Source organism: Vespula vulgaris, chromosome 2, assembly GCF_905475345.1.
Source record: "Vespula vulgaris chromosome 2, iyVesVulg1.1, whole genome shotgun sequence".
Lineage (NCBI taxonomy): Eukaryota > Metazoa > Arthropoda > Insecta > Hymenoptera > Vespidae > Vespula > Vespula vulgaris.
In genome coordinates, this window is record NC_066587.1 from 5,313,749 (window position 1) to 5,333,757 (window position 20,009).

General features: G+C 31.7%; 2 protein-coding genes across 2 annotated transcripts; one reads left to right on the forward strand and one right to left on the reverse strand.

The window, feature by feature from the left end:
• Positions 1-10: 10 nt before the first annotated feature.
• LOC127061650 (uncharacterized) lies at positions 11-20,001 on the reverse strand. Its single transcript, XM_050988824.1, has 7 exons — positions 19,839-20,001; positions 19,425-19,719; positions 5,284-5,344; positions 4,034-4,105; positions 2,048-2,187; positions 976-1,127; positions 11-724 (listed from the first exon to the last, which is right to left on the reverse strand). The coding sequence occupies exons 2-7, from the start codon at positions 19,534-19,536 to the stop codon at positions 653-655; spliced, it is 609 nt and encodes a 202-aa protein (XP_050844781.1). The 5' UTR covers positions 19,537-19,719; positions 19,839-20,001; the 3' UTR covers positions 11-652.
• Positions 10,640-15,559, forward strand: LOC127061644 (endothelin-converting enzyme 1-like). The gene is made up of 18 exons (XM_050988809.1): positions 10,640-10,780; positions 10,859-11,091; positions 11,180-11,341; positions 11,449-11,532; positions 11,677-11,885; positions 12,013-12,408; positions 12,516-12,611; positions 12,689-12,830; positions 12,914-13,040; positions 13,154-13,244; positions 13,326-13,502; positions 13,590-13,690; positions 13,766-13,830; positions 13,904-13,955; positions 14,026-14,093; positions 14,170-14,315; positions 14,392-14,562; positions 15,272-15,559. Exons 1-18 carry the CDS (start codon positions 10,758-10,760, stop codon positions 15,446-15,448), a joined length of 2,520 nt encoding a protein of 839 aa, XP_050844766.1. The 5' UTR covers positions 10,640-10,757; the 3' UTR covers positions 15,449-15,559.
• Positions 20,002-20,009: the final 8 nt, after the last annotated feature.

The following is a 20,009-nucleotide window of genomic DNA, read 5'->3' on the forward strand; positions in this document are numbered from 1 at the left end:
CCATTTTTTCTTTATTCGTATTTAAATGTGATTTAAAATTTATTATATATATATCTTTTTGTTTTTATTAAAATTAACCGTATAATAAATAAACAAAAAGAGGGATATACGAAAAAGTAACGAGTTATGTTATTTAAAATCTATTTACTCATTTCTAATATTCACTTTTTGTTTTTCATTACGTGTATCAAATGTGATTGTTGTTATAAATGTTTACATAATTTTATAACGCATGATAACTCAGTCTTTCCTAATATCGCTTTTTCATTATACTGTTTTCCATTCGATATATGATTTCTTCGTAGTACACGTACATTTTATTGACTTCGGTCTATTAAAGTTATTCTCGAAAAATCTCCCAAAGAGTTCCCTCAATCGTAGATTACTCTCTATTTCTTTCTTTCTTCTCTTTCTGTTTTCTTTTCTTCTTATTAATTTCGAATTTATGCGAATATATTATACTTAATTATGTCGGACGAAGAAATCTGTCTGTTACTCGATATCACACGTATCGTTTGATACACGTTTGAATACGAGTTTCCTTTCGTTCCAAACTTCAAAGAAGTTAAGACACTGTAGCTATTTGACACGTCTTTGGTTCAGGCTCACTATCCTCATCGGATTCACTGACCCAAGAGGGTTGACGTTCGTGTCATATTTCTCCGTCGCTGTCACCGACTCGTACTGTTGGTCCAGACACACCGTCGTCTAATACTTCTGGTACCTTTAGTAAAAACAGTCTTTTAACAAATGATTTGTAATAATGATGATTTAATAGCAAATACAAATTTTATTCAATCCTCGCTCTATTTTATTATCTCTTTCAATAATATATATATATATATATATATATATATATATATATATATATATTTGTATCAGTAAATAATAAACAGAGACAAAATTATTCAAAGTCATTTAACTTTCTTTTTTGTTTAATATGTTTATTTATTTTTTTTTTTGGAATCCGCTTACCAAAACTTCTTCGAAACGATCGTAATTTTCGGGTCTCGCGTTTAGAAGACTTTCCCCAACAGAATCTGTCCCGGAGCTTGATTGGCAGGAAATACGTCTTCCTAAAGCGCTCGAAGCAATGTGCAACAAGGATAAAATTGCTAACAAGCCAGCTGAAAATAAAAATAAAAAGTTAGTATAATATTATTCATAATTGCGTAATAAATTGCTTAATATTTAAATATAGTTCACGACACTAATGCGATATTTTTTAATTTGTATAAATTTAAATAAATATCTTTGGGACCAAACTTTCGGTCGATCTTCGCATATTAATTTTTATATAAACTTACGAGCAGTTAAGTAGAGCGTGGTCAGTTCTCGTTTATAAAATGAATCGTTAATGTAATTTTCAAGTATGATGATCTCTGTGCGAAAGTCGAAACATAAAGTTTTCTCGATGAAATAGTTTCGTTCATTCATCATGTAACATCATGAAAAGACGTATTACATTTTCTACATAGTATGTTAAATTCTATCATTTATAAAAGAAATGTAAACGTACTTTAATCAACATTCGATCCGTATATATCGTAATTATAAAATGTTCCGTAAGACCTTTTTTCTTATTTCTTCATCTCCTTTTCTTCCTTTTTCTTTTCTTTTATTTTTATTTTTCATTTGAGTCAAACAGAAGAGAGAAATTCAGTTCGAAGCGAGAGTCAACGAGAATGCGGAAAGGTTCTTATCTTAAAACTTGGATTTTAATCGCGGCTCGTGTTCTCTCGAAAACTTTTCTATTAGATTATTCACTTTTGTTATGGAAACTTCGAGACTTCGATAGCACGGAGTTCATTTCCTTTTTTTTCGTGTTTTTAATCGAGAACGTTAAACAAGTAGGTAGATGATATATCGTATTAAAAATTCCTTGTAGAACAATACGAAGATACAAAGATTTAGTTGGAAGGTTTGTGCTTGGTCGTGATATTTATTCACGACATTCGCGCATCATTATTTATTAAGGGAAGGCCGGAAAAGAGATCCCATAAAGTTGCACGCATGACGCATTTAAGCATTCCGTTTGCCAACTTACCCGCGACATAGGAGAGCCCGAGTTTGTGCGGTTTCCACGCCAAAATGCAGGACAGTGGTAGATAAAACAATGCTCTCCGCCAACCCTTCGTTATCGCGAGTACACGCGACCAGCAATACGAACAAAGGGACTCTTCGTTTCTAAAAGCAAAAGTCACGATTTTATCTCTTACGCTTATTTTGTTGTACACTATCTCACTTTTTAGTCATTCTTTTTTTTCCCCGAATCGATCGAGCGAAACAGAGATTTTTTACCCTTCAACAACAAAAATCATACTTTGCAAAATACCTACCCGAAGAAAAAAAAAGAACAAAAGATAAAAATTTGCGAAGAAAATTATATTGAAAACGTATGCTCTCTTGTCGATTGGTCATTCGATTACTCGTATTATATTTCAGTAGTATTAACGTAAAAGAGGAGCACTTTGCTTCGTGCGACCTATCGCACTTGAATTAGATCGTATCTACGATGGACTTGAACTAGAGAGCGATTCTATGAATTGCAGCTATGCTAGACGAAAGCCAGACGAGAGCAATAGAATTCCATGTTTTTTTGTGACTCTTCTCTCCTCTTTTATTGATTCTGTATATACGAGACGAATAAAAAGCGAAAAAGGGTTGTGTCTCCTGGAAATTTATGTCGATGAGGAATTTGAAAATGTTCTATTTAGTTAAATAGAAGCTACGTGTTTCTACTTGATTTACTTATTGTATAAAAAAACAAACAAGAAAAAGAAAAATAATATTAACTTATTTCCTTGTGAAATAACAAAAGAATTAAAAAAAAACAAGAGGATAAGCTACAAAATTAGAAGTTCCAGAGATATGGATTATCACATCTTTCATGCCAGTCAGCATGTTTTCCCTGTCAGTCGTAACTACTTTAGTTATAAACGAGATATCGAGTGGTCGTAGCCAAGCGTTTTAATGGCTACGACAAGGGCGTAAACTTCCGAAATGCGACGTGTCGGATCGAGATAGATGGGACTAAGTCGGTCAATAAAGACCCGTCCTCGTTTCCCTTTCAACTTCTTCTTTTACCAGCAGACACACATATAAACGCTGGCTAAAGACGCGCGCGCACACATTTCCTAGATCACCCGAATTTTCTCCTTCGCTGAGATGAGTTTGGCGAACTTTCGGATTCCAAATTGGCGTCGTTCTATCGTTGCGTGCCCCTTTCCTCTCTTTCTCTCTCTCTTCGTTTATCCTTTTGCCCTTCTTCTATCCTTCTATTCGGACACCGAACTTGCTTTAGTAATACAACGAAAACTGGGCTAAACTTTTCGACTTAGTAATTGCCAGCTTACTTCACCGACTCTTTTTCAGTAGGAAAACTAAACTATGAGAGGCTTTAACGAATCTCTCTAATTTACTCTTCAACCCTCGGCTATCGTGGTCGTAGCGCTATCTCTGAGGTTATTCACAATAATATTAATTAACGCGAATTTTGTTTTTCTCTGGGAACCTCGAGTGCCACGATGTTGTGTAACTTTCTGCGAATCTACCTCTAATTCCTATACACGTAATTATGAAATCAAAAAAAAATTCACGCGAGAAAAAAAGGTGAGCCAGCGTAAGCACTCACGTTTGCGAATTTTGCGAGAATAAACTCACGGATTTCTTCTAGTTTATTATTTTTTTTTTTAAATTTTCCTCACTCCTTTCTCTTTTTTTTTTTTTATCAGACAATATTGTTTGATTTTCGTGTTTAACGAATTATGTTTTCGTATTATTAATGTTTCATTATATTGAATAAGAGTAGATATTTTTTGATGCAAAATCATTATATGATCCTAATTTAATTATAAGGATCCTAATTTATTTGATAAGAAAATCACAAGTTTTAGTAATATAATTCGAGCGTTTAAATGCAAAAGAAAATTCAAAGAGTTCTACCTGAATGATCTTTTCTTTTGTACGTTGAACATTATTAGTATGCAATTAAGATATATAATAAACAATTTATTTAACATAATGAACGTACCTTACACAAATCTGTACGAACAAAGTGATGGCCCAGGTGATTTCGAGAAAAAAGATCATTATGGATGAGGCTCTGAAATAGAATTAGAAATGATATAATCATAATTGTGTTGAGATGTTCGTAAACTAAATAGCGGGTGTATGTGAATATTATATGTGTACTTCGTTTATGACAAAACAGTATCGCAAAGAAAAAAAATGTGTTAATGAAAAAAAAATGAAGGAAATCAAATGAGAAGATTATGTATAATTAATAAAAAGATGCAAATAAGTGGGATGGAATACGATGACGAAGATTGAGAAAGAATGGCTACAACAGAATAAATAAGGAATGTAAAATAATTTAGAAACTAAAAAAAATATGTATGTGTGTGTGTGTGTGTGTGTGAAAGCTTAAGCACGTAATATTTTTAACAAAAACGAGTGATAATTAAAACGAAATAATTTATCTCACTCAAATATATTTCTTTCTATTTCTCTACACTATCATGCCATCAATTTAAAAATAGAATAATCTTGATACGTTGGGTCAACAATAAAAATATACATTAATTACTGTGCAAACTATAAAATTCGCGTAATGACGTAGAAAAGATCAAATGTTATTCTCAATTTTTTTTCTTCCTATGCTCGGAATACATAGTTAATGCGGTATATAAGAATAATAAATTATCGTAGAGATGTAATTATTTTCTTTGAAAGAATAAAAACAACTCTAATAGGTATCAAAGAATTTCATATGTACATTTAGAATACATATGATTATATTTGATACAACGTAATTAAACAAACAAACTTGTGAGTTTTTCTTATAGATATTGAAAGATATTGGAGATATATTTATTATTAAATGTATCTTACGTAGAGAGGAAGAGAAATTATCGAATAGTTTTTCAAATCGACTAAACATTATCGAAATGGTAATTTCATTCTTTCTTTTGCTTCTTCCGTCCTTCGTTTCCTACTGGTAATAATTAAATCTTCTTTAAAATTAAATTGTGAGCAGAAAGATGAGATTATGTTTTCCGTCGTCTTCGATGGAAATCGTCGTTCATTATGCCACGTTTTAATCCTACTTCGTACTTGTTTACTATTTTTTTTTTTTTCGTTACATAACGAGATAAGAACGTAAAAAACACATTAAATATAGAATTGAATCGAGTTTCTAATCTAACGTCAATATTTTTTTTTCTCTGAATCTGGATAATGCGTGAATTGAATTACGGTATACGCATGTTGAATTATCCTCACGTAACGTAAAGGCCCATATTGTGTCGACGGTACGCCACATCCACTCCAACTCCGCATACAACTGAAAGGAAAATAAAAATAAAAATAAGATTTATCATTAAATAAGCTGTAAAATATCTAAATAAAATTAAAGTGTCAAATAAAATCTTAAATGTTGTACCGCATTCTAATTAAGTTGAAAAAGTTTTACGAATACATACAGCAATATAGAAAGATGAAGTACTTCTTTTGGCTGCATTAACGTTATAAATTCAACTCGAGACGTTAACTACATTTATTATTGGCAGACGCGACTGAAAAAACGTACATATGTATATAGGTAGGCTTTCTGCTTTACAACTTACAGCTCACGTATACCCAGAGACCTAATAGGTATCTATATATCTATCTTCCGTATCAGAACCCTCGAATATTTGGCACTGAATTCACAACGTGTACCAAACGTGCCATCCCTTTAATTACTACTATAAGAGTGAATTTTAAGTACATTCAAGAACTATAAGAAGAGTCAGTTTGTTGTTGGCTTGATACACTTGTTAGTTGTAATACGAAGACAATTTAATGAATACGCGACTTTTTTTCACTTTAAGATGTGTTTCACTTTAAGAATGAAATGTATACATTATCATCATCTGTAGATAAAACCGTGAATTTTTCAAATGGCCCTAGTATATAAAACTTACATACAATCAATACATATGTGTGTGTATATACATATATATTTGAAACAACGACATATTTAAAATATGGACATTTTAATAATTGTTTATCTTTATAGAATCAATAATAAACGATAAATTTGAAGAGCAATACAATCCAGGAAGATTTTAATCAAGGAAATGGGATGCAAAGTGGTTTTTGTCGTGAATAGTTTATATCTCGTCGGCATTCTCATATAGTGAAAATGAATTTTCAGTTTAAGTGATGACTTGCATTACAAGAGCTATTGAAATTTCATTGTTATTGCGATTACGTGGAATTAACTGAAATTTAACGTAATTTTGAAGGCAGACGATGGAGGGGAATGAAATTGAATTTGATCAATTTTATACGTATAATTAATTGTTGGAACGTTCGATCGTACGAGATTTATTAATGCAGATTATTTAATATTGCATTTAGACATGTATATTTAAAAAATGTATATATTTAAATTAGAAAAAAAATATATATATATGCACGAAACGATATATGCAACGAAATTCCATTGGAATTAATAACGATATATTTTTCGTAGATGATGATAGATCACGATGAAGTGGTACTTCATCAATGGCAGTGCGATGCTGATCGAAATCAACAACTTACCCTTTCAAGAGGGTAGCGTGATACGGGTAGAAAAGTTTGACGTTCGATTATCATCGTTCGTCCATGCGATAGACGATAAGCATGATGTCAGTACGATGCGATTATAAAATACGAATTGGAAAATACGATTGAAGTGGCGCTCGAGTGGAGCGCGCTCGATCAAATGGTACTCGAGCAGAGATTGTTGGTGTCACAGACGCGTGCCGACGAAAGCTTGTTTTCATAGAATCGATCAATTTCTCGATAGGGATAGAGATGAGATATTTTATCGTATAATAAAACAAATCGAATATGATTTGTAAATAATAAAAAATATAGATTAGATCTTTTGTATCTCCGTTTGTATCTGACGAATTTAATTATTTTCTTTCCTTTGAAATGAAATGCTATACTTTTTAAAACGAGAAAATATTCTAAATAATCTTTATTGCACATTTGTAGTATTTCTGTATAATGTTTATATAATTAATCTTATAAATGACATATTTATCATATATATTTTATTATATATATATATATATATATATATATATATATATATATATATATGGGAATTCACAATAAATTTTCCATTATGAATTCCTACTTATGAATTATTAAGGCTTGGATTATCGTGCCATTGCAGAAATTTAACTATACTGCACATTTACATACTCCCTGTCGGTCTAAAGGTCGCTGAAACAATGGAGATATATGATCATATATACATAAAGCATGTGAAGTGACGCGTCGCCCATTTCTCTATATCTATGATTTCAATGATACAGTGTTATAAATATATGAAATAAAAAATGATAATAGACAAGTTATTTGAAGAAATCATAGGATTTATTAGATTTATAATATAAAAGGACAACAAGAAAATGTTGAATAATGGAAAAGTATTAGTAGAATAAGAAGAAGAAACAAAGAGGTCAAGTAAATTGGCCAGAGAAATAGAAAATTGTTTCATCTTATTCGCTACGTAAAGAAAATATTTAGTATTGTCGACTCGAAGAAATTTCTTGCAGAATTAAATACTGCAATAATTACCACAAATAGAAATACTGAAAACAGAGCAAGAGAAAGAGAAAGAGAGAGAGAGAGAGAGAGAGAGAGAGAGAGAGAGTTGAGAAACAAAATATAAAAAGAAAAATGGTAAGAAATATGAAGAAGGTAGAAAAATTCTTCTAATCGTTTTTTCTCAGCCCTTTTCTTTCTTTTTTAGGGATGCAGAATACGACATTCGTTTTCTCTCTTTAATTTCTTTCTCCGTCGGTAGGACGAAGACAGATCGGTACGATTGAACTTTCATCTTCTCTTTCTCGTTTACCAGCCTTCCGAAGCTTTTACTTTCTCTTCGTTGAACTTTACCTTTCATCGTTTTTCATCTTTCTTTAGCTTTTCTTGCTCTACTTTTTCTTCATTTCCTTTTCCTTTTTCTCTTTATTTCTATATACATTTTCTCCACTTCTCTACGTGCCATTCGATCTTCGAGTATTTTTTCCTTGTTTTCACAAAAGAACGTGCGTCTTTTTCAGATGAAACATTTCTCAGCTTCTCGTGACTATGCGCCGTGGAAAAATTGAAATTTTAAAACGTCGCACGGTCTCAATTAGAGACACGACGCTACCCTCGGATGCATCTCCGCGATGCAATTAACCACGGACACCACTTGCGCTAAGAGTATCCCTTAAAAGGACTGAAAGCACGTTATAATTAAGACGTCGTGCTACTTCTTCGTATAATTAGCCGCCACCGTCGAGATATCTAAGTTGTTGAAAACCAATGCTTTAACTTTTTCGTTGGCGATCGATAGAATTTTATTTTTAAATTTCATTTATTTGAACAAAAAATTTCGCATGAGAAAATAATGCATAGAGAAAAATCCTTTATCTTCTTTTCTCAGTCGAAATGGATATGATATTTCGTTTCATTCCGTGAATGTAAAAACTAAAAATTCCCATAGAAGTAACGAACGATGCAGATCGTATTCCACGAATTGCGCGGACGAACGAAATGAAGATAGGAATGAACTTTTTTCAAGCTTTAAAGGATTTTACGACGTTTTGAAAAAAAAAAAAGAAAAAGAAAGGAAAAGAAAGAAGTAAAAAACCATTGGACTATTGAAACATTAGAAACGCTCGACTAGTTCGAGGGTCTAATGGACACGATAATTCCACGTTAAATTAAGCTAAATGTTTTAACGAAGAGTCTCGCTCGATATTAACGACGAGAACTAATTGCTCTTGCTCAAACAATCGTTTTAATTTGAGTCATATTTATCGAATTTTCTACCAAATTTGTCGATGACTCAAGATTAAATATATAGCTATAAAATATACGAGTATGTCAAATAGAAATCGTGCATTAGCAAATAAAATACAAAAAAAAAATCGTATTGACAATCTCTTCTTACTTTCTTCCTTGACAGTCTTGTAACGATAAATAGAAATCATTTCACTTTTCAGAGGCAGATGTGCCTCTCTCCCTCTCAAATTCGTATGCGTCAAATGCAGTCGTACGTTCTCCTTCTACGTATTGATAGAAATTGAATTGTCAAAATTTTTCCAACGTGACGATTTGATTTATTTCGAGGTCACACAGAGATAGAAACTAGTAATTGACGCAGCAATTAATTTAATTGGTACAGTACTGACCTCCATACCTTTTATTTTACTATGGATGACAACCTTTTGGAGATATAGATTTCTCTGTAAATTGCTATGGTACATTGACAAACATCATATTGCGTCATGATTTTTTTTGTAAAGATGAATGCTTTTGCGTCTTTTCAAAGTAGGACTTTTGTTCTTGATTAAAATGGCCCAACATGCATTTTTGAATAGTAATATAGCATTCCCAGCCGTAGTACACGTATGAGACTAGATACAAGCTTTTTGTAGAAGCGATGAAAGCTTCTGTAACCAACTCCGCTAAACTCAAGCTTCAAGTATTCTCTCATCAGGGAATGCAGCATTCCTTTAAAAAACATGGGTCCATTCTCTTGCCTTTTATTACAGTTGGTTGGATTCTGTAAATGTCGTTGTGAAGTACTATAAGTACAGACGAAATAAAACTGTGATTTATTCTTTTTTTTTTTTATATAAATGAATCGTACGATTTCGTTCGAAAAAAATTTTTTCTCTCAACATCTGCTCTTTGAAATGACCACCGATATATTTTCAATGTTTCCAGTCGCTATGAAAGGGATCTATGTGTATACGAATGTATTTAAATGCCCTTAAAATTATATTGCAATTGTAGTTAATATTATTATCATTTCGACAATATCATAAACGCGGAAACGTGCGTGTAACCTTTTATCTTTTTCAGGGTCCTTCCGCTTCCAAGAAAATACAAATACTTGTAGTAACATAAATAACTCACACATATCCATCTGATTCACACTTTTGATATGCACATCAGCTATTTCCTGCAGAGAATTTTTCTGCATTCGCTTGAATAAATCATACATATACATAAATATCATAACTCATATATAATAATACAGAATAAAAGGACAAAATGACTTTAATTTCTCTCGTATAATCAGATTAAAAGTTATGAGTAGAGACTCTAGTTTTTATGAATGTAAGATGTCTACAAACGACGAGTTATAAACAATAAGACGTTAGAAGTAAAGAGTATATAAAGTACCATATTTCGTGAGAGGAAAGAATAGAATATCTAAGTGTGAGAAAGACAAAGAAGAAACAAAGGCAGACGAGGTATAATGAAAGTATAAAAGCAAAACGAATGGTACGATGAGAAAGGTATACAGTTGATGAAGTAAGAAGCAAACATGTACGAAATGTATTGTTCTTTCTAACTTTGAAATGGATCTCAAGAAAAGAATGTTTGCAAGAAATGGAAAGGTGCTCAAGGGTCCTTTGCTAAGATGCAAATGTAACTCTCCCTTTAGGCGATCATAAAAATGATTCAAAAATATATCAAAGTAAATGAAAAAAATTAATAGACGCGTTATATCTCTAATTGATACGGAGTACATAACTAACGTATGTACATCACCAGGAAGGATATATAAATCAATCAAATCAAGGTCCTTCCGTCTTTACAAGCCTATATATGGAAGCTGAACATTATGATACAACGGACTTTTTCTCTTTAAGTGATACCAGTTCGCCATTTGACGTAATATTGCTTCTTCATAAACCTCATTAAAAATGTTAAAATTCTGGTATTTGATGTAAGAAATCTATGACTATATTTTTGTATTGAATTATTTGAGAAATAATACGCTTTAAATGTTTCATTCTTTTTGCAGTGCTTTCTGGACAATCGTTTCAACGGTAATTGCTATACACCGTGACGCCTTATCCGAGCATGAAGCTATTCCTTCTTTATCCAAGTACCATCATCATGCGAAACATCGTCATTCTTCACATGGAAGTCATTCTTCACGCGGTCATCGTTATCCTCATGGATTAGAAAAGCTCTTCGAAGGAAAAAAAAAAGAAGAAAAAACTGTCTGTCAAAGCGAGGAATGCAAACTAATCGGTATATTATAGATAGATTTATTCAACATTATTTTTTTTATATTCTATTTATATTTATATCTTTATCATATTCTCTTTCTATGATACAGCTCGAATAATAAAGGATAATATAAATAAATCGGTTGATCCGTGCGAAGATTTTTATCAATACGCGTGTGGTAAGTTTGGGGAAAATAATCCGATTCCACCTGGCGAAAACAGTTGGAGTTTCATTCAGGTGGTGACAAATAATCTTAAACGTCAAGTGGAAGGTGAGCTTTCGAACTTATGCATATATCCAATGGATCAAATACTTATTTATTACTTGTTCATTTATTTATTATTATATAATTTGGTTAAAAATTGTATACTTTTAAAGAAATTCTAGAATCAGAGTCAACCACGGAAGATTTGTTGACAGTTAAATTGGGAAAAAAATATTTCCGTACTTGTACAGATCACAGTAAGTTGAAGAAAATTTTATATTATAGATAAAACTACTATGTGCCTACAAATTCCTTTGCTTTTAATAAAGATCTCTTTCGTGAACGTTTTAAGATACGCGATATAGGGCAGCGTGACTCAATGAATACCTTGCAAATTTCAGAGAACAGAGAACGAATGGGTCTTGAGCCTTTAGTCACAACTATGGCAAGAATTGGTGGTTGGCCGATGATAATGGAACCCGAAGAATGGGACGAAACCGAACATAGCTGGCAAAAAGTTGATGATTATTATGCTATTCTAACAGGACATAATTCACTTTATAGTATTGAAGTTTATGCTTCGCCCTTTGAAAACGACACTTATACATTAGTAAGTATTATAAATATTAGTCATTACATTTAATAATTTGATAAACAAATAAGTTGCTTTTTTATATCATCATTTTTATATCGTCAAAATAATCTTTAAAAAATTATTTATTTCTTCTGATATTCAGATGACATCACCGCGAATGCCTCTAGGTTCGAGAACATGGCAAATGAATGATAAAGGATCGAGCGAGGAGGATGATGAAGACAATAAATATGAGAACAAAGAGGAAATTGAAGATTACGAAGATACTAAAAGCAATGAGGATAAAGACAAAGGAAAAAATTTTAATGACGAAGATAGCGATAGCCAACAACAGGATAGCCAAGAGAAAGGCAGTAAAGATGCAGATTCTGAAGAATTAAAGAACTCAAAAGAAAATCGTAATATGACAGAAGAGTATGTTAATTTGATTACCGAGATAGCGATGGCCGTTGCCAAAACTCGAGGATTTGAAATTCCCGAAAATCGTATTAAGGCAGATGTTAATGACGTTGTAATATTTCAGCAAAAGATAATGGAGGTATTTTTAATTCAATTAATGTTTTATTTTATTTATTTATTTCTTTTTTATTACAACAAATTATTTTTGATCATCCGTTAAAATATATTGAGTCAATTTTTTTAAAGATCATTGATAATTCCACGAACTATGATGATGATATATCTCTTGGTGAATTTCAAGAGCTATATGATAATGCGAGTATTACTACAGAAACTTCTAAGGTGAAGTGTCCTTCTATCTATCTATATTATTCATATTTCAATAGGAAATAATACATAAATCAGTCGATCTTTTACAGATTAATTTTATCAGTAAAATACTAACTTTGTTTGATGCTGCTAATATTAAAATCGATGAAGATTTTCGATTCAGTGCGATACTCACAGATTTCTTTACAGCTCTTAATTCTTTACTCAATGAGACACCGGATCGTGTTATTAGTAAGTCTGATAAGAAAAATATTCTTTGTTAAAAAATGCATATTATTCAATATAATCAATTTTATAAAATTATATCGTTACAGTTAACTACATTCATTGGCTTTACATTAGTCACATCATGGACGCTACAACCGAAAAAATGGAAATGTTACATAATCTTATAAAAACGGGCAAACAGTCTGATAAGGAAATATTATCAAAAGAGAATCGGTTTGTAGTATTACATTCACGATATTATCATTTTTCAATCAGTAATAATATTCATATTTTATAACTTAAAAAAAATAAAAGAATAAATTATATAAATTAGATACAAATTACAGAACTAAAAAATGTATATCGGAAGTAGTAGAAATGGATGTCACAGCATATGCGTTTGTTAAGAAATATTTTCCTGATGAAATCAAAAACACGGTAAGCTTTTAACATTTGAATCGAATCAATTATCATAATATCAACAAGTATTGCCGTAACGTTATCTTAATACATCACAAGGCAGAAGAAATGATCGCATACATACAGAAAGAAGTTGAACGTGAAATTTCTGAATCAAAATGGTTAGATGATGATATTCGTGAATTTGCTACAGAGAAAGTTCAGAATATGAAAAAAATGGTCGGATATCCATCTTGGTATTCAAATACTACGATAATGAAAAATTATTATAAGGGAGTATGTTAAATCGTTTGATTCTATCAAACACATTTTATTTCTTTTTGTTTTTTTTCAATAATTTCATTTATTAATAACTTTTTTAAGCTCGTAATTGGTCCTTCCTATTTTGAAAATAGAATGAGTTATAGCAGATATAACAAATGGAAAGATTTGCGTACTTTAAAAATGGACTCGAAATATGAATCGTTAGTACACATATATATACTCGTAGATATATATTTCTATCTACATTAAAACTTATAAATTTTCATTAATTTCAGAATAGAAGACTACATTACGCCTCTTATGTTGAACGCTTTATATGCACCATTTGATAATATGATGTGTAAGTTCTATAAATTAACCTAAACACGTTGAAATATTATTAATGTGTTTCGTATCTATTTTTTATAAATTAGTTGTAACAGCTGCAGATTTCCAAAATCCATTTTTTGCTATGTCAAGACCACAGTAAGTTACTATTTGACACTACGTAAATAGAATTAATTATTGTACACAAACAAACTTTCACGTATTACAGTATAATAAATTATGGTATTATTGGAGCTATTATGGGTCATGAAGTTACTCATGGATTCGACGATGACGGTAAGCCAGGAACAATGATCAATCCCATCTTGATTGAATCTACAGTTATAGAATACTAATAAGTCTCTGTTCAAAGGACGACTTTACAACAAAAATGGCAAACAAATCCAATGGTTAGACACAATGGTTTCGGCTTATAACAAAAGAGTCGAATGCTTCGTCGATCAATATGATAGTCTGGTACAAGAAGAAATACTGAAAGAGAGTGAAGAATCTACACCGGTGAGTCGTAGATGTAATAATTTTTCTTTTTCTCGATGTTAATAATTTAACTACTTTTTTATTTTCATATTCACAGAGTTATGGTAATAGAACCAGAAACGAAAATATAGCCGACACGATGGGTCTCGAAGCATCCTTAGGTGCATATCGTATATATGAAAAAGAAAACAAGGGCAAGTCATCGGAAGTTTTACCAGGGTTGGAAAATTTAAGCATGGAACAACTTTTCTTTTTGTCTTACGCTAATGTAAGTATAAATACATATATATATATATATATATATATATATATATATATATATCTTAGTGATGATTTATCTGAAATTATGGGAACGTAAGTATCTATGTCATGTTTGTGCAGCTGTCTTTAATGTATGATAACGTTTGAAACAACATCTAAATCAAATAATTGTTTAATATATCCTTTAATTATCGATGAGATTATTTTAAGTAAGAGCACGTAAATTTAAGTTACGATAAATGTAAATATTTCGTTGCAATAACCGTGTATATACGAGTCGAAAAGGAAACTATCTCGAATGAGAAACGTAAAAAAAAAATAAAATAATAAAAAGTCAGCTGACGACAAATGAAGAGATTTATTTTACGTGCATTAAATTGGTCTTGCCAGGGATGCTGCACGTTCTTCCTTTATCCTCTTCTCTATCCTTAATACGTGGCTGGCTATGGTATCGCGACAATCGCTTCTCCGATCTCTTCCCTCTCCACTGTTCTCGTCCGTATTACGATGTGCAATAAGGGAGAAATGTACAAGGAACGAACAGACAAGATGGTGATGCGTTCTATTTACGACGCAAGAGCGTGAATAACATTCGAACGAGCGAATGTTACTACGCGTTATCAGATTTTAAGAATCCAATCGAGCGAAAAACTTATTCATTTCATTCGTACGTAGAGAGAAAATAAATTTACGTATATTTTTCTATATTTTTTCAGACCTACTGCGAAGTAGTTAGTCCAGAAAGGCTGAAGAAATATAAGTGGGATCAACACAGTACAGGACAATTACGAGTGCTCGGGCCTATCTCAAATTCAGAGAGCTTTGCCAAGTCTTTCAATTGCCCGGTCGGAAGCCGAATGAACCCGAAAAGAAAGTGCAACATTTGGAAGTAACTGGAAATGGAAGATGATATTTTCCTTGGCTATCCTTTCGATCTACCTTATTTGATTTAATCTTGAGATCATGAGTTTTTTGTGAAAGAAATAAATAAGATACAAAAATGATTTCATTCGACTTGCGTTGCTATATCCGAGAATCTGTGAAGATAATCTAATTTTATACAGTCTCGTCTTCGGTGAAATAATTAGACGAAAGTAAATTATTCTACTGCATATATCTACGTAGATCGTGCCTAATTAATAACAGCTCTTAGTTACACGCTTTGATCCCTTTATGATAAAACCAAAGTGCTTTCATATGAAGGACATAGAAAGTGTCTCTTGATTATTTTATACCTTCATACTGTAATCATCTCCGAAGTAATTACTTTAAAAATATTTTACACTTTAAGCTTTCAATGCACTTTGGACTTCGGATATTTATATATGTGCTGACATAGAATTAACATCTTTTTTAACTCAAAGAAGATGTATATCTTTTATATCACACGATCCTTGTTAACAGGAATGCTACTGGTTAAAAAAAAAAAGAGAAAAGATTAAAATAGTCAGGTCACAAAAACGTCTTCGATTCACAGCATTTCTTATTTCTTAAAAGAACTTACATTTATTCGGTGGAAGATTTTAATGAATTTTATGCGATCGTGCGATTATGATTTACTGCATTTTACTAAGATATATATATATATATACACCTTATATCTCTTTGGAATCTTTTAAAAGATAAAGATTTTAGTTAAGATATAATTACAATTCTTTCAAAACTACATCCAATTTTAATTAAATTAAAATGATACAAATTTCATCTTTACGAATAATACATATTCTTCTAAATTTTAAATCACATCTTACTTCTTTTATAACCCTCGAGTCCGTTGATCATGTACCATAGACGACGTTTATCCCTGAATTTCATCCTATCTTGCTGTAATTTTAGTATCTCGATATACGCTTTCACATTGTCCTACTCTCCTTATTGCACGAGGTCCTTATCGTGCCTTATCCTTACCTATGTACCACCTGTGGTAGGTATAACTATATGTACCTATGTACTACACTACGTCGTCTTCCACTCTTCTCTAAACTAGTTCAAACAAACTGGATTCTCTACTCGCATTGTCATTCGCCTTGGTAAGTTGCCTAACGCAAAGTGCAAATAAGGCAACGGCTTTTCCAAAGAGGTACTTTGCTTGAATCGGTACATTTATGATTTTGCATATACATTCAAGCCATCATCTGCTTCCTACCTGATTTTTCTTAAAAATAATATAATCTAAAATTACAATACAAAAAAAATTAAAAAGAAAGAAAAAGAGAAATAGAAAGAGAAAGAGAAAGAGAAAGAGAAAGAGAAAGAGAAAGAGAAAGAGAGAGATAAAGAAACGCATGTTTGTCTATCCAAATCTGATTTCTTTTTTCGATCTTATCCTTTCAAATCATTCCTCCAAACTTGAGGCTATCGTTGGAAAACTCTTTTCTTATCCGATACTGTCCACGAAAGTCGTTCACTACTACTAGACGGTTACAGCGAATTAGTTCTATCCGTTTTATTTGAGAACAAAGTAGAAATCGAGGGATAAAACGGTCTCACCATTTACTTTCTCTCTCTCTTTCTCTCTCTCTCTTCCTTCTCTACCACTTACTTCGATTGCGATATTTTAGGTTCCAATGCTTTAAATCAAATAGTTTCTTACAGTAACTGGTTTTCTTCTTAATTTTATAAATCAAAGAACAAAGAGCACCGATTAATCAGCTCGTTCTTGAACGAATCAAACGTAGTTAAAAAGTTGTCGCTTACTACTTTTGTCTCTTCAATTACGACATCTCAAGACGCTCATTGTATTCGATCATCTCGATCGACTGACAAATTATCTTATTGTCAGAGAAAAATTAACATTGAATGCTAAAGAAGATGTAGGTCAGAATTTTTTAACGATTCTTATATGTGCCGAATAGGTAATATAAATAATAAATAATTTTCGATATCTCTTCGACCCATTTTCTTTTTTTTTTAGTTGAACAGAATTATTTTAGTTCTTTACAGTTTAGTTTTTTATAGAACTTTCATTTCAATTTAGAACTTTCAAATCGAATTTATTTTATTTTTTATAGAACTTTCATTTCAATCAGCTTTACGCTCAAAGTAATCCCATCTACAATTTATTTTATTTTACATATGAATCAATCAATAGATTATTGTTATCGAGTTATAATAATCGCGTGTAAATTCTGTTTGATTATTACAATTATTTTTAGTTGGAAATTGGACCTCTTCTATGTAATGATCGATTGAAGAATATACGTGTTATACGTGTGTCGTAATTATATAAAATTAATTGTAATAAATGAATATTATTGATAAAATTTTCTTATTTTTTAATAGATAAAATAATTTATAGAGAAATACTCAAAACGAGTAAACAAATAAATAAATAATGTATATAAACAATCGACTAAAGTCAACGATCTTACTGAAGCAATTAATCTGGCTGTGTTTATCGAATCGCCGTAGATCGTGCGGTAGTACGGTCGTTGAACAATTGGCAGCAGATTTTGCTAGAAATGTAGGGCGACGTAATTCGTATCGAGAACTGATTCTCAGCAACGTAATCACATCGAGCGTAGCCAAATTAGTGGTGGTTTACGCTTTAATACGAATGGCGAGCACGCCTCGGTTCACCGGATAAATAATCACCTACTACGTAATTACTGTCTGATTTTATGTCTCTACGTATCACCAACAATTTGCCAATTTCTAACGCACTATACTAAATTGTATTAATCGATAAAGTGTCAAGAGATTATTTTTAATCTTAGCTAGGACGAATAAATAAATAAATAAATCCGTCGTGAAGTAAATTTTTATCATTAAATAAGTTTTATAAATAAACTTAAAGATTATTAACTTTTACTTAGACGTGCTTCTTTTTTACAAAAAAGGATCTAATTTCACGAGCAACACGTTGTGCATTATGAGCCATTGCATCTTAGTAAAATCATATTTGCAAGAAACTACAGGATCCTTAAGGAAGCCAGCGTATTCCTTGCCAAGCCCTTAATTGCATCTTATCGCGTTCAGTTTGCTCAGAAAAAATAAATCTCACTGTTAAAAGAAAAGACTGTGACAATTTGTAAAAAGATAAAAAGAGAAGGGAGCACGACTCTTCTTTTTCCTCATTGTTACATCAAAGGAACGTTATTTGTAGTCTTTTATTTGACTTTTTCAACTTATGACCTATTCCGTTTATTCGCGAGAAAAGGTCATTCGCGTTTCGAAGGTAACATTGTTATTTCACCGAATTCAACATTGTTATAGCTCGCTAATAGTAAAATGAATCATGTCATTTTTTGGAAGATAACACTTACGATTTTTTTCGATTTCGTAAATGTACGAAAAAAAGCTTGAACCCCTTTAACCCCTTGTTCCTGTAAGGTCGTTAAACTCGTCGAAATCTTGGAACGTTTACCGACTCAGAGTAAATATGCTTTCTACGATCTCACCTCGGATAGGAAGAATACTCTATGCACACATCCCCTATTCATTCACATAGAAGAGATGTTCCACGTTTGTTGACGAACCGTTGCCCAACATCTATTTAATATTAATGGATCATCACGAAGAGAGAAAAAAAAATACTTACTTTTAAAAGACCTTTTTAAATTTCAAGCTCGATCTATATAGAAACATGACAATTGATACAAGCACTATCGTGCCAGTTGTAAAACCATTGACCGTATAAAACGAAATATTTTAAGTACTTTGAAAAGTTAATATTTTCATTATTACGAATTATATTTAATGGATATGAAATGGCGGTGAAATATTAAACGTTCTGTAAATGCATAAACGAACTCAATAATGTCCATGTATATATATAAATATGTACATTTTAATGAACATAAAAAGTTATCGTATATTTTAAATAACGAAATACATATGTATATATTTTTAATAAGTAGTATTACTTACCGATCGCTGTACAGACACCCACGATCCTTGTCAATGTTCCCAAATGCGTATCGGTTGATCTAACGTAAGTCGACATACCGTCTTCAGGATTATTTTCGCTGGAATGGTTCATGGATCACCATAAAAGAAAAAACACGAAGAAACAATCGTTGACAATGCCAAGTCGTAATCTCCGAAAAAAGGGGTAGTCCTTCGAAAAATTCGAACTTGTGTTCTTTCTTAATTGTATCACGTACCGCCGATCCGTTACTACGTGATTCGAATCAGAATATCACAGAAAGACGGAAGCCAACCACTGAAACATAAAACTCTTAATAAATAAATAAAATTCGATGATTTTCCTATAGAAAATATTAAACAATAATAATTTGTAATATATGAAAGATGTACGCGTAAAAAATAACAATTATTTACATAATTAAATGTAATATATTATTTGACTTGTAGAACGAGACCGGAAGACGCGTGTAAATAATAATCGTCCAATCGTAAACCGATGTAGTGTGGCGGCGCGAAATATAAACGCTTGAAATAACGCAAAGCGTTCACTATTCGAAAGGTCGCGTACGACTGAGAGGGTAAGCC

Bases quoted from the DNA above. Each gene is read 5' to 3' on its own strand.
- LOC127061644 (XM_050988809.1), top strand. From the start codon at position 10,758: ATGTTAAAATTCTGGTATTTGAT. The intron at 12,409-12,515 runs GTATTTTTAATT...ATTTTTTTAAAG, and splicing joins TTCAGCAAAAGATAATGGAG to ATCATTGATAATTCCACGAA. The intron at 13,691-13,765 runs GTTAGTACACAT...CATTAATTTCAG, and splicing joins ATGGACTCGAAATATGAATC to AATAGAAGACTACATTACGC.
- LOC127061650 (XM_050988824.1), bottom strand. From the start codon at position 19,536: ATGAACCATTCCAGCGAAAATAATCCTGAAGACGGTATGTCGACTTAC. The intron at 4,106-5,283 runs GTGAGGATAATT...ATTCTATTTCAG, and splicing joins AATATGGGCCTTTACGTTAC to AGCCTCATCCATAATGATCT. The intron at 725-975 runs GTAAGCGGATTC...TTTTTACTAAAG, and splicing joins ATCGTTTCGAAGAAGTTTTG to GTACCAGAAGTATTAGACGA.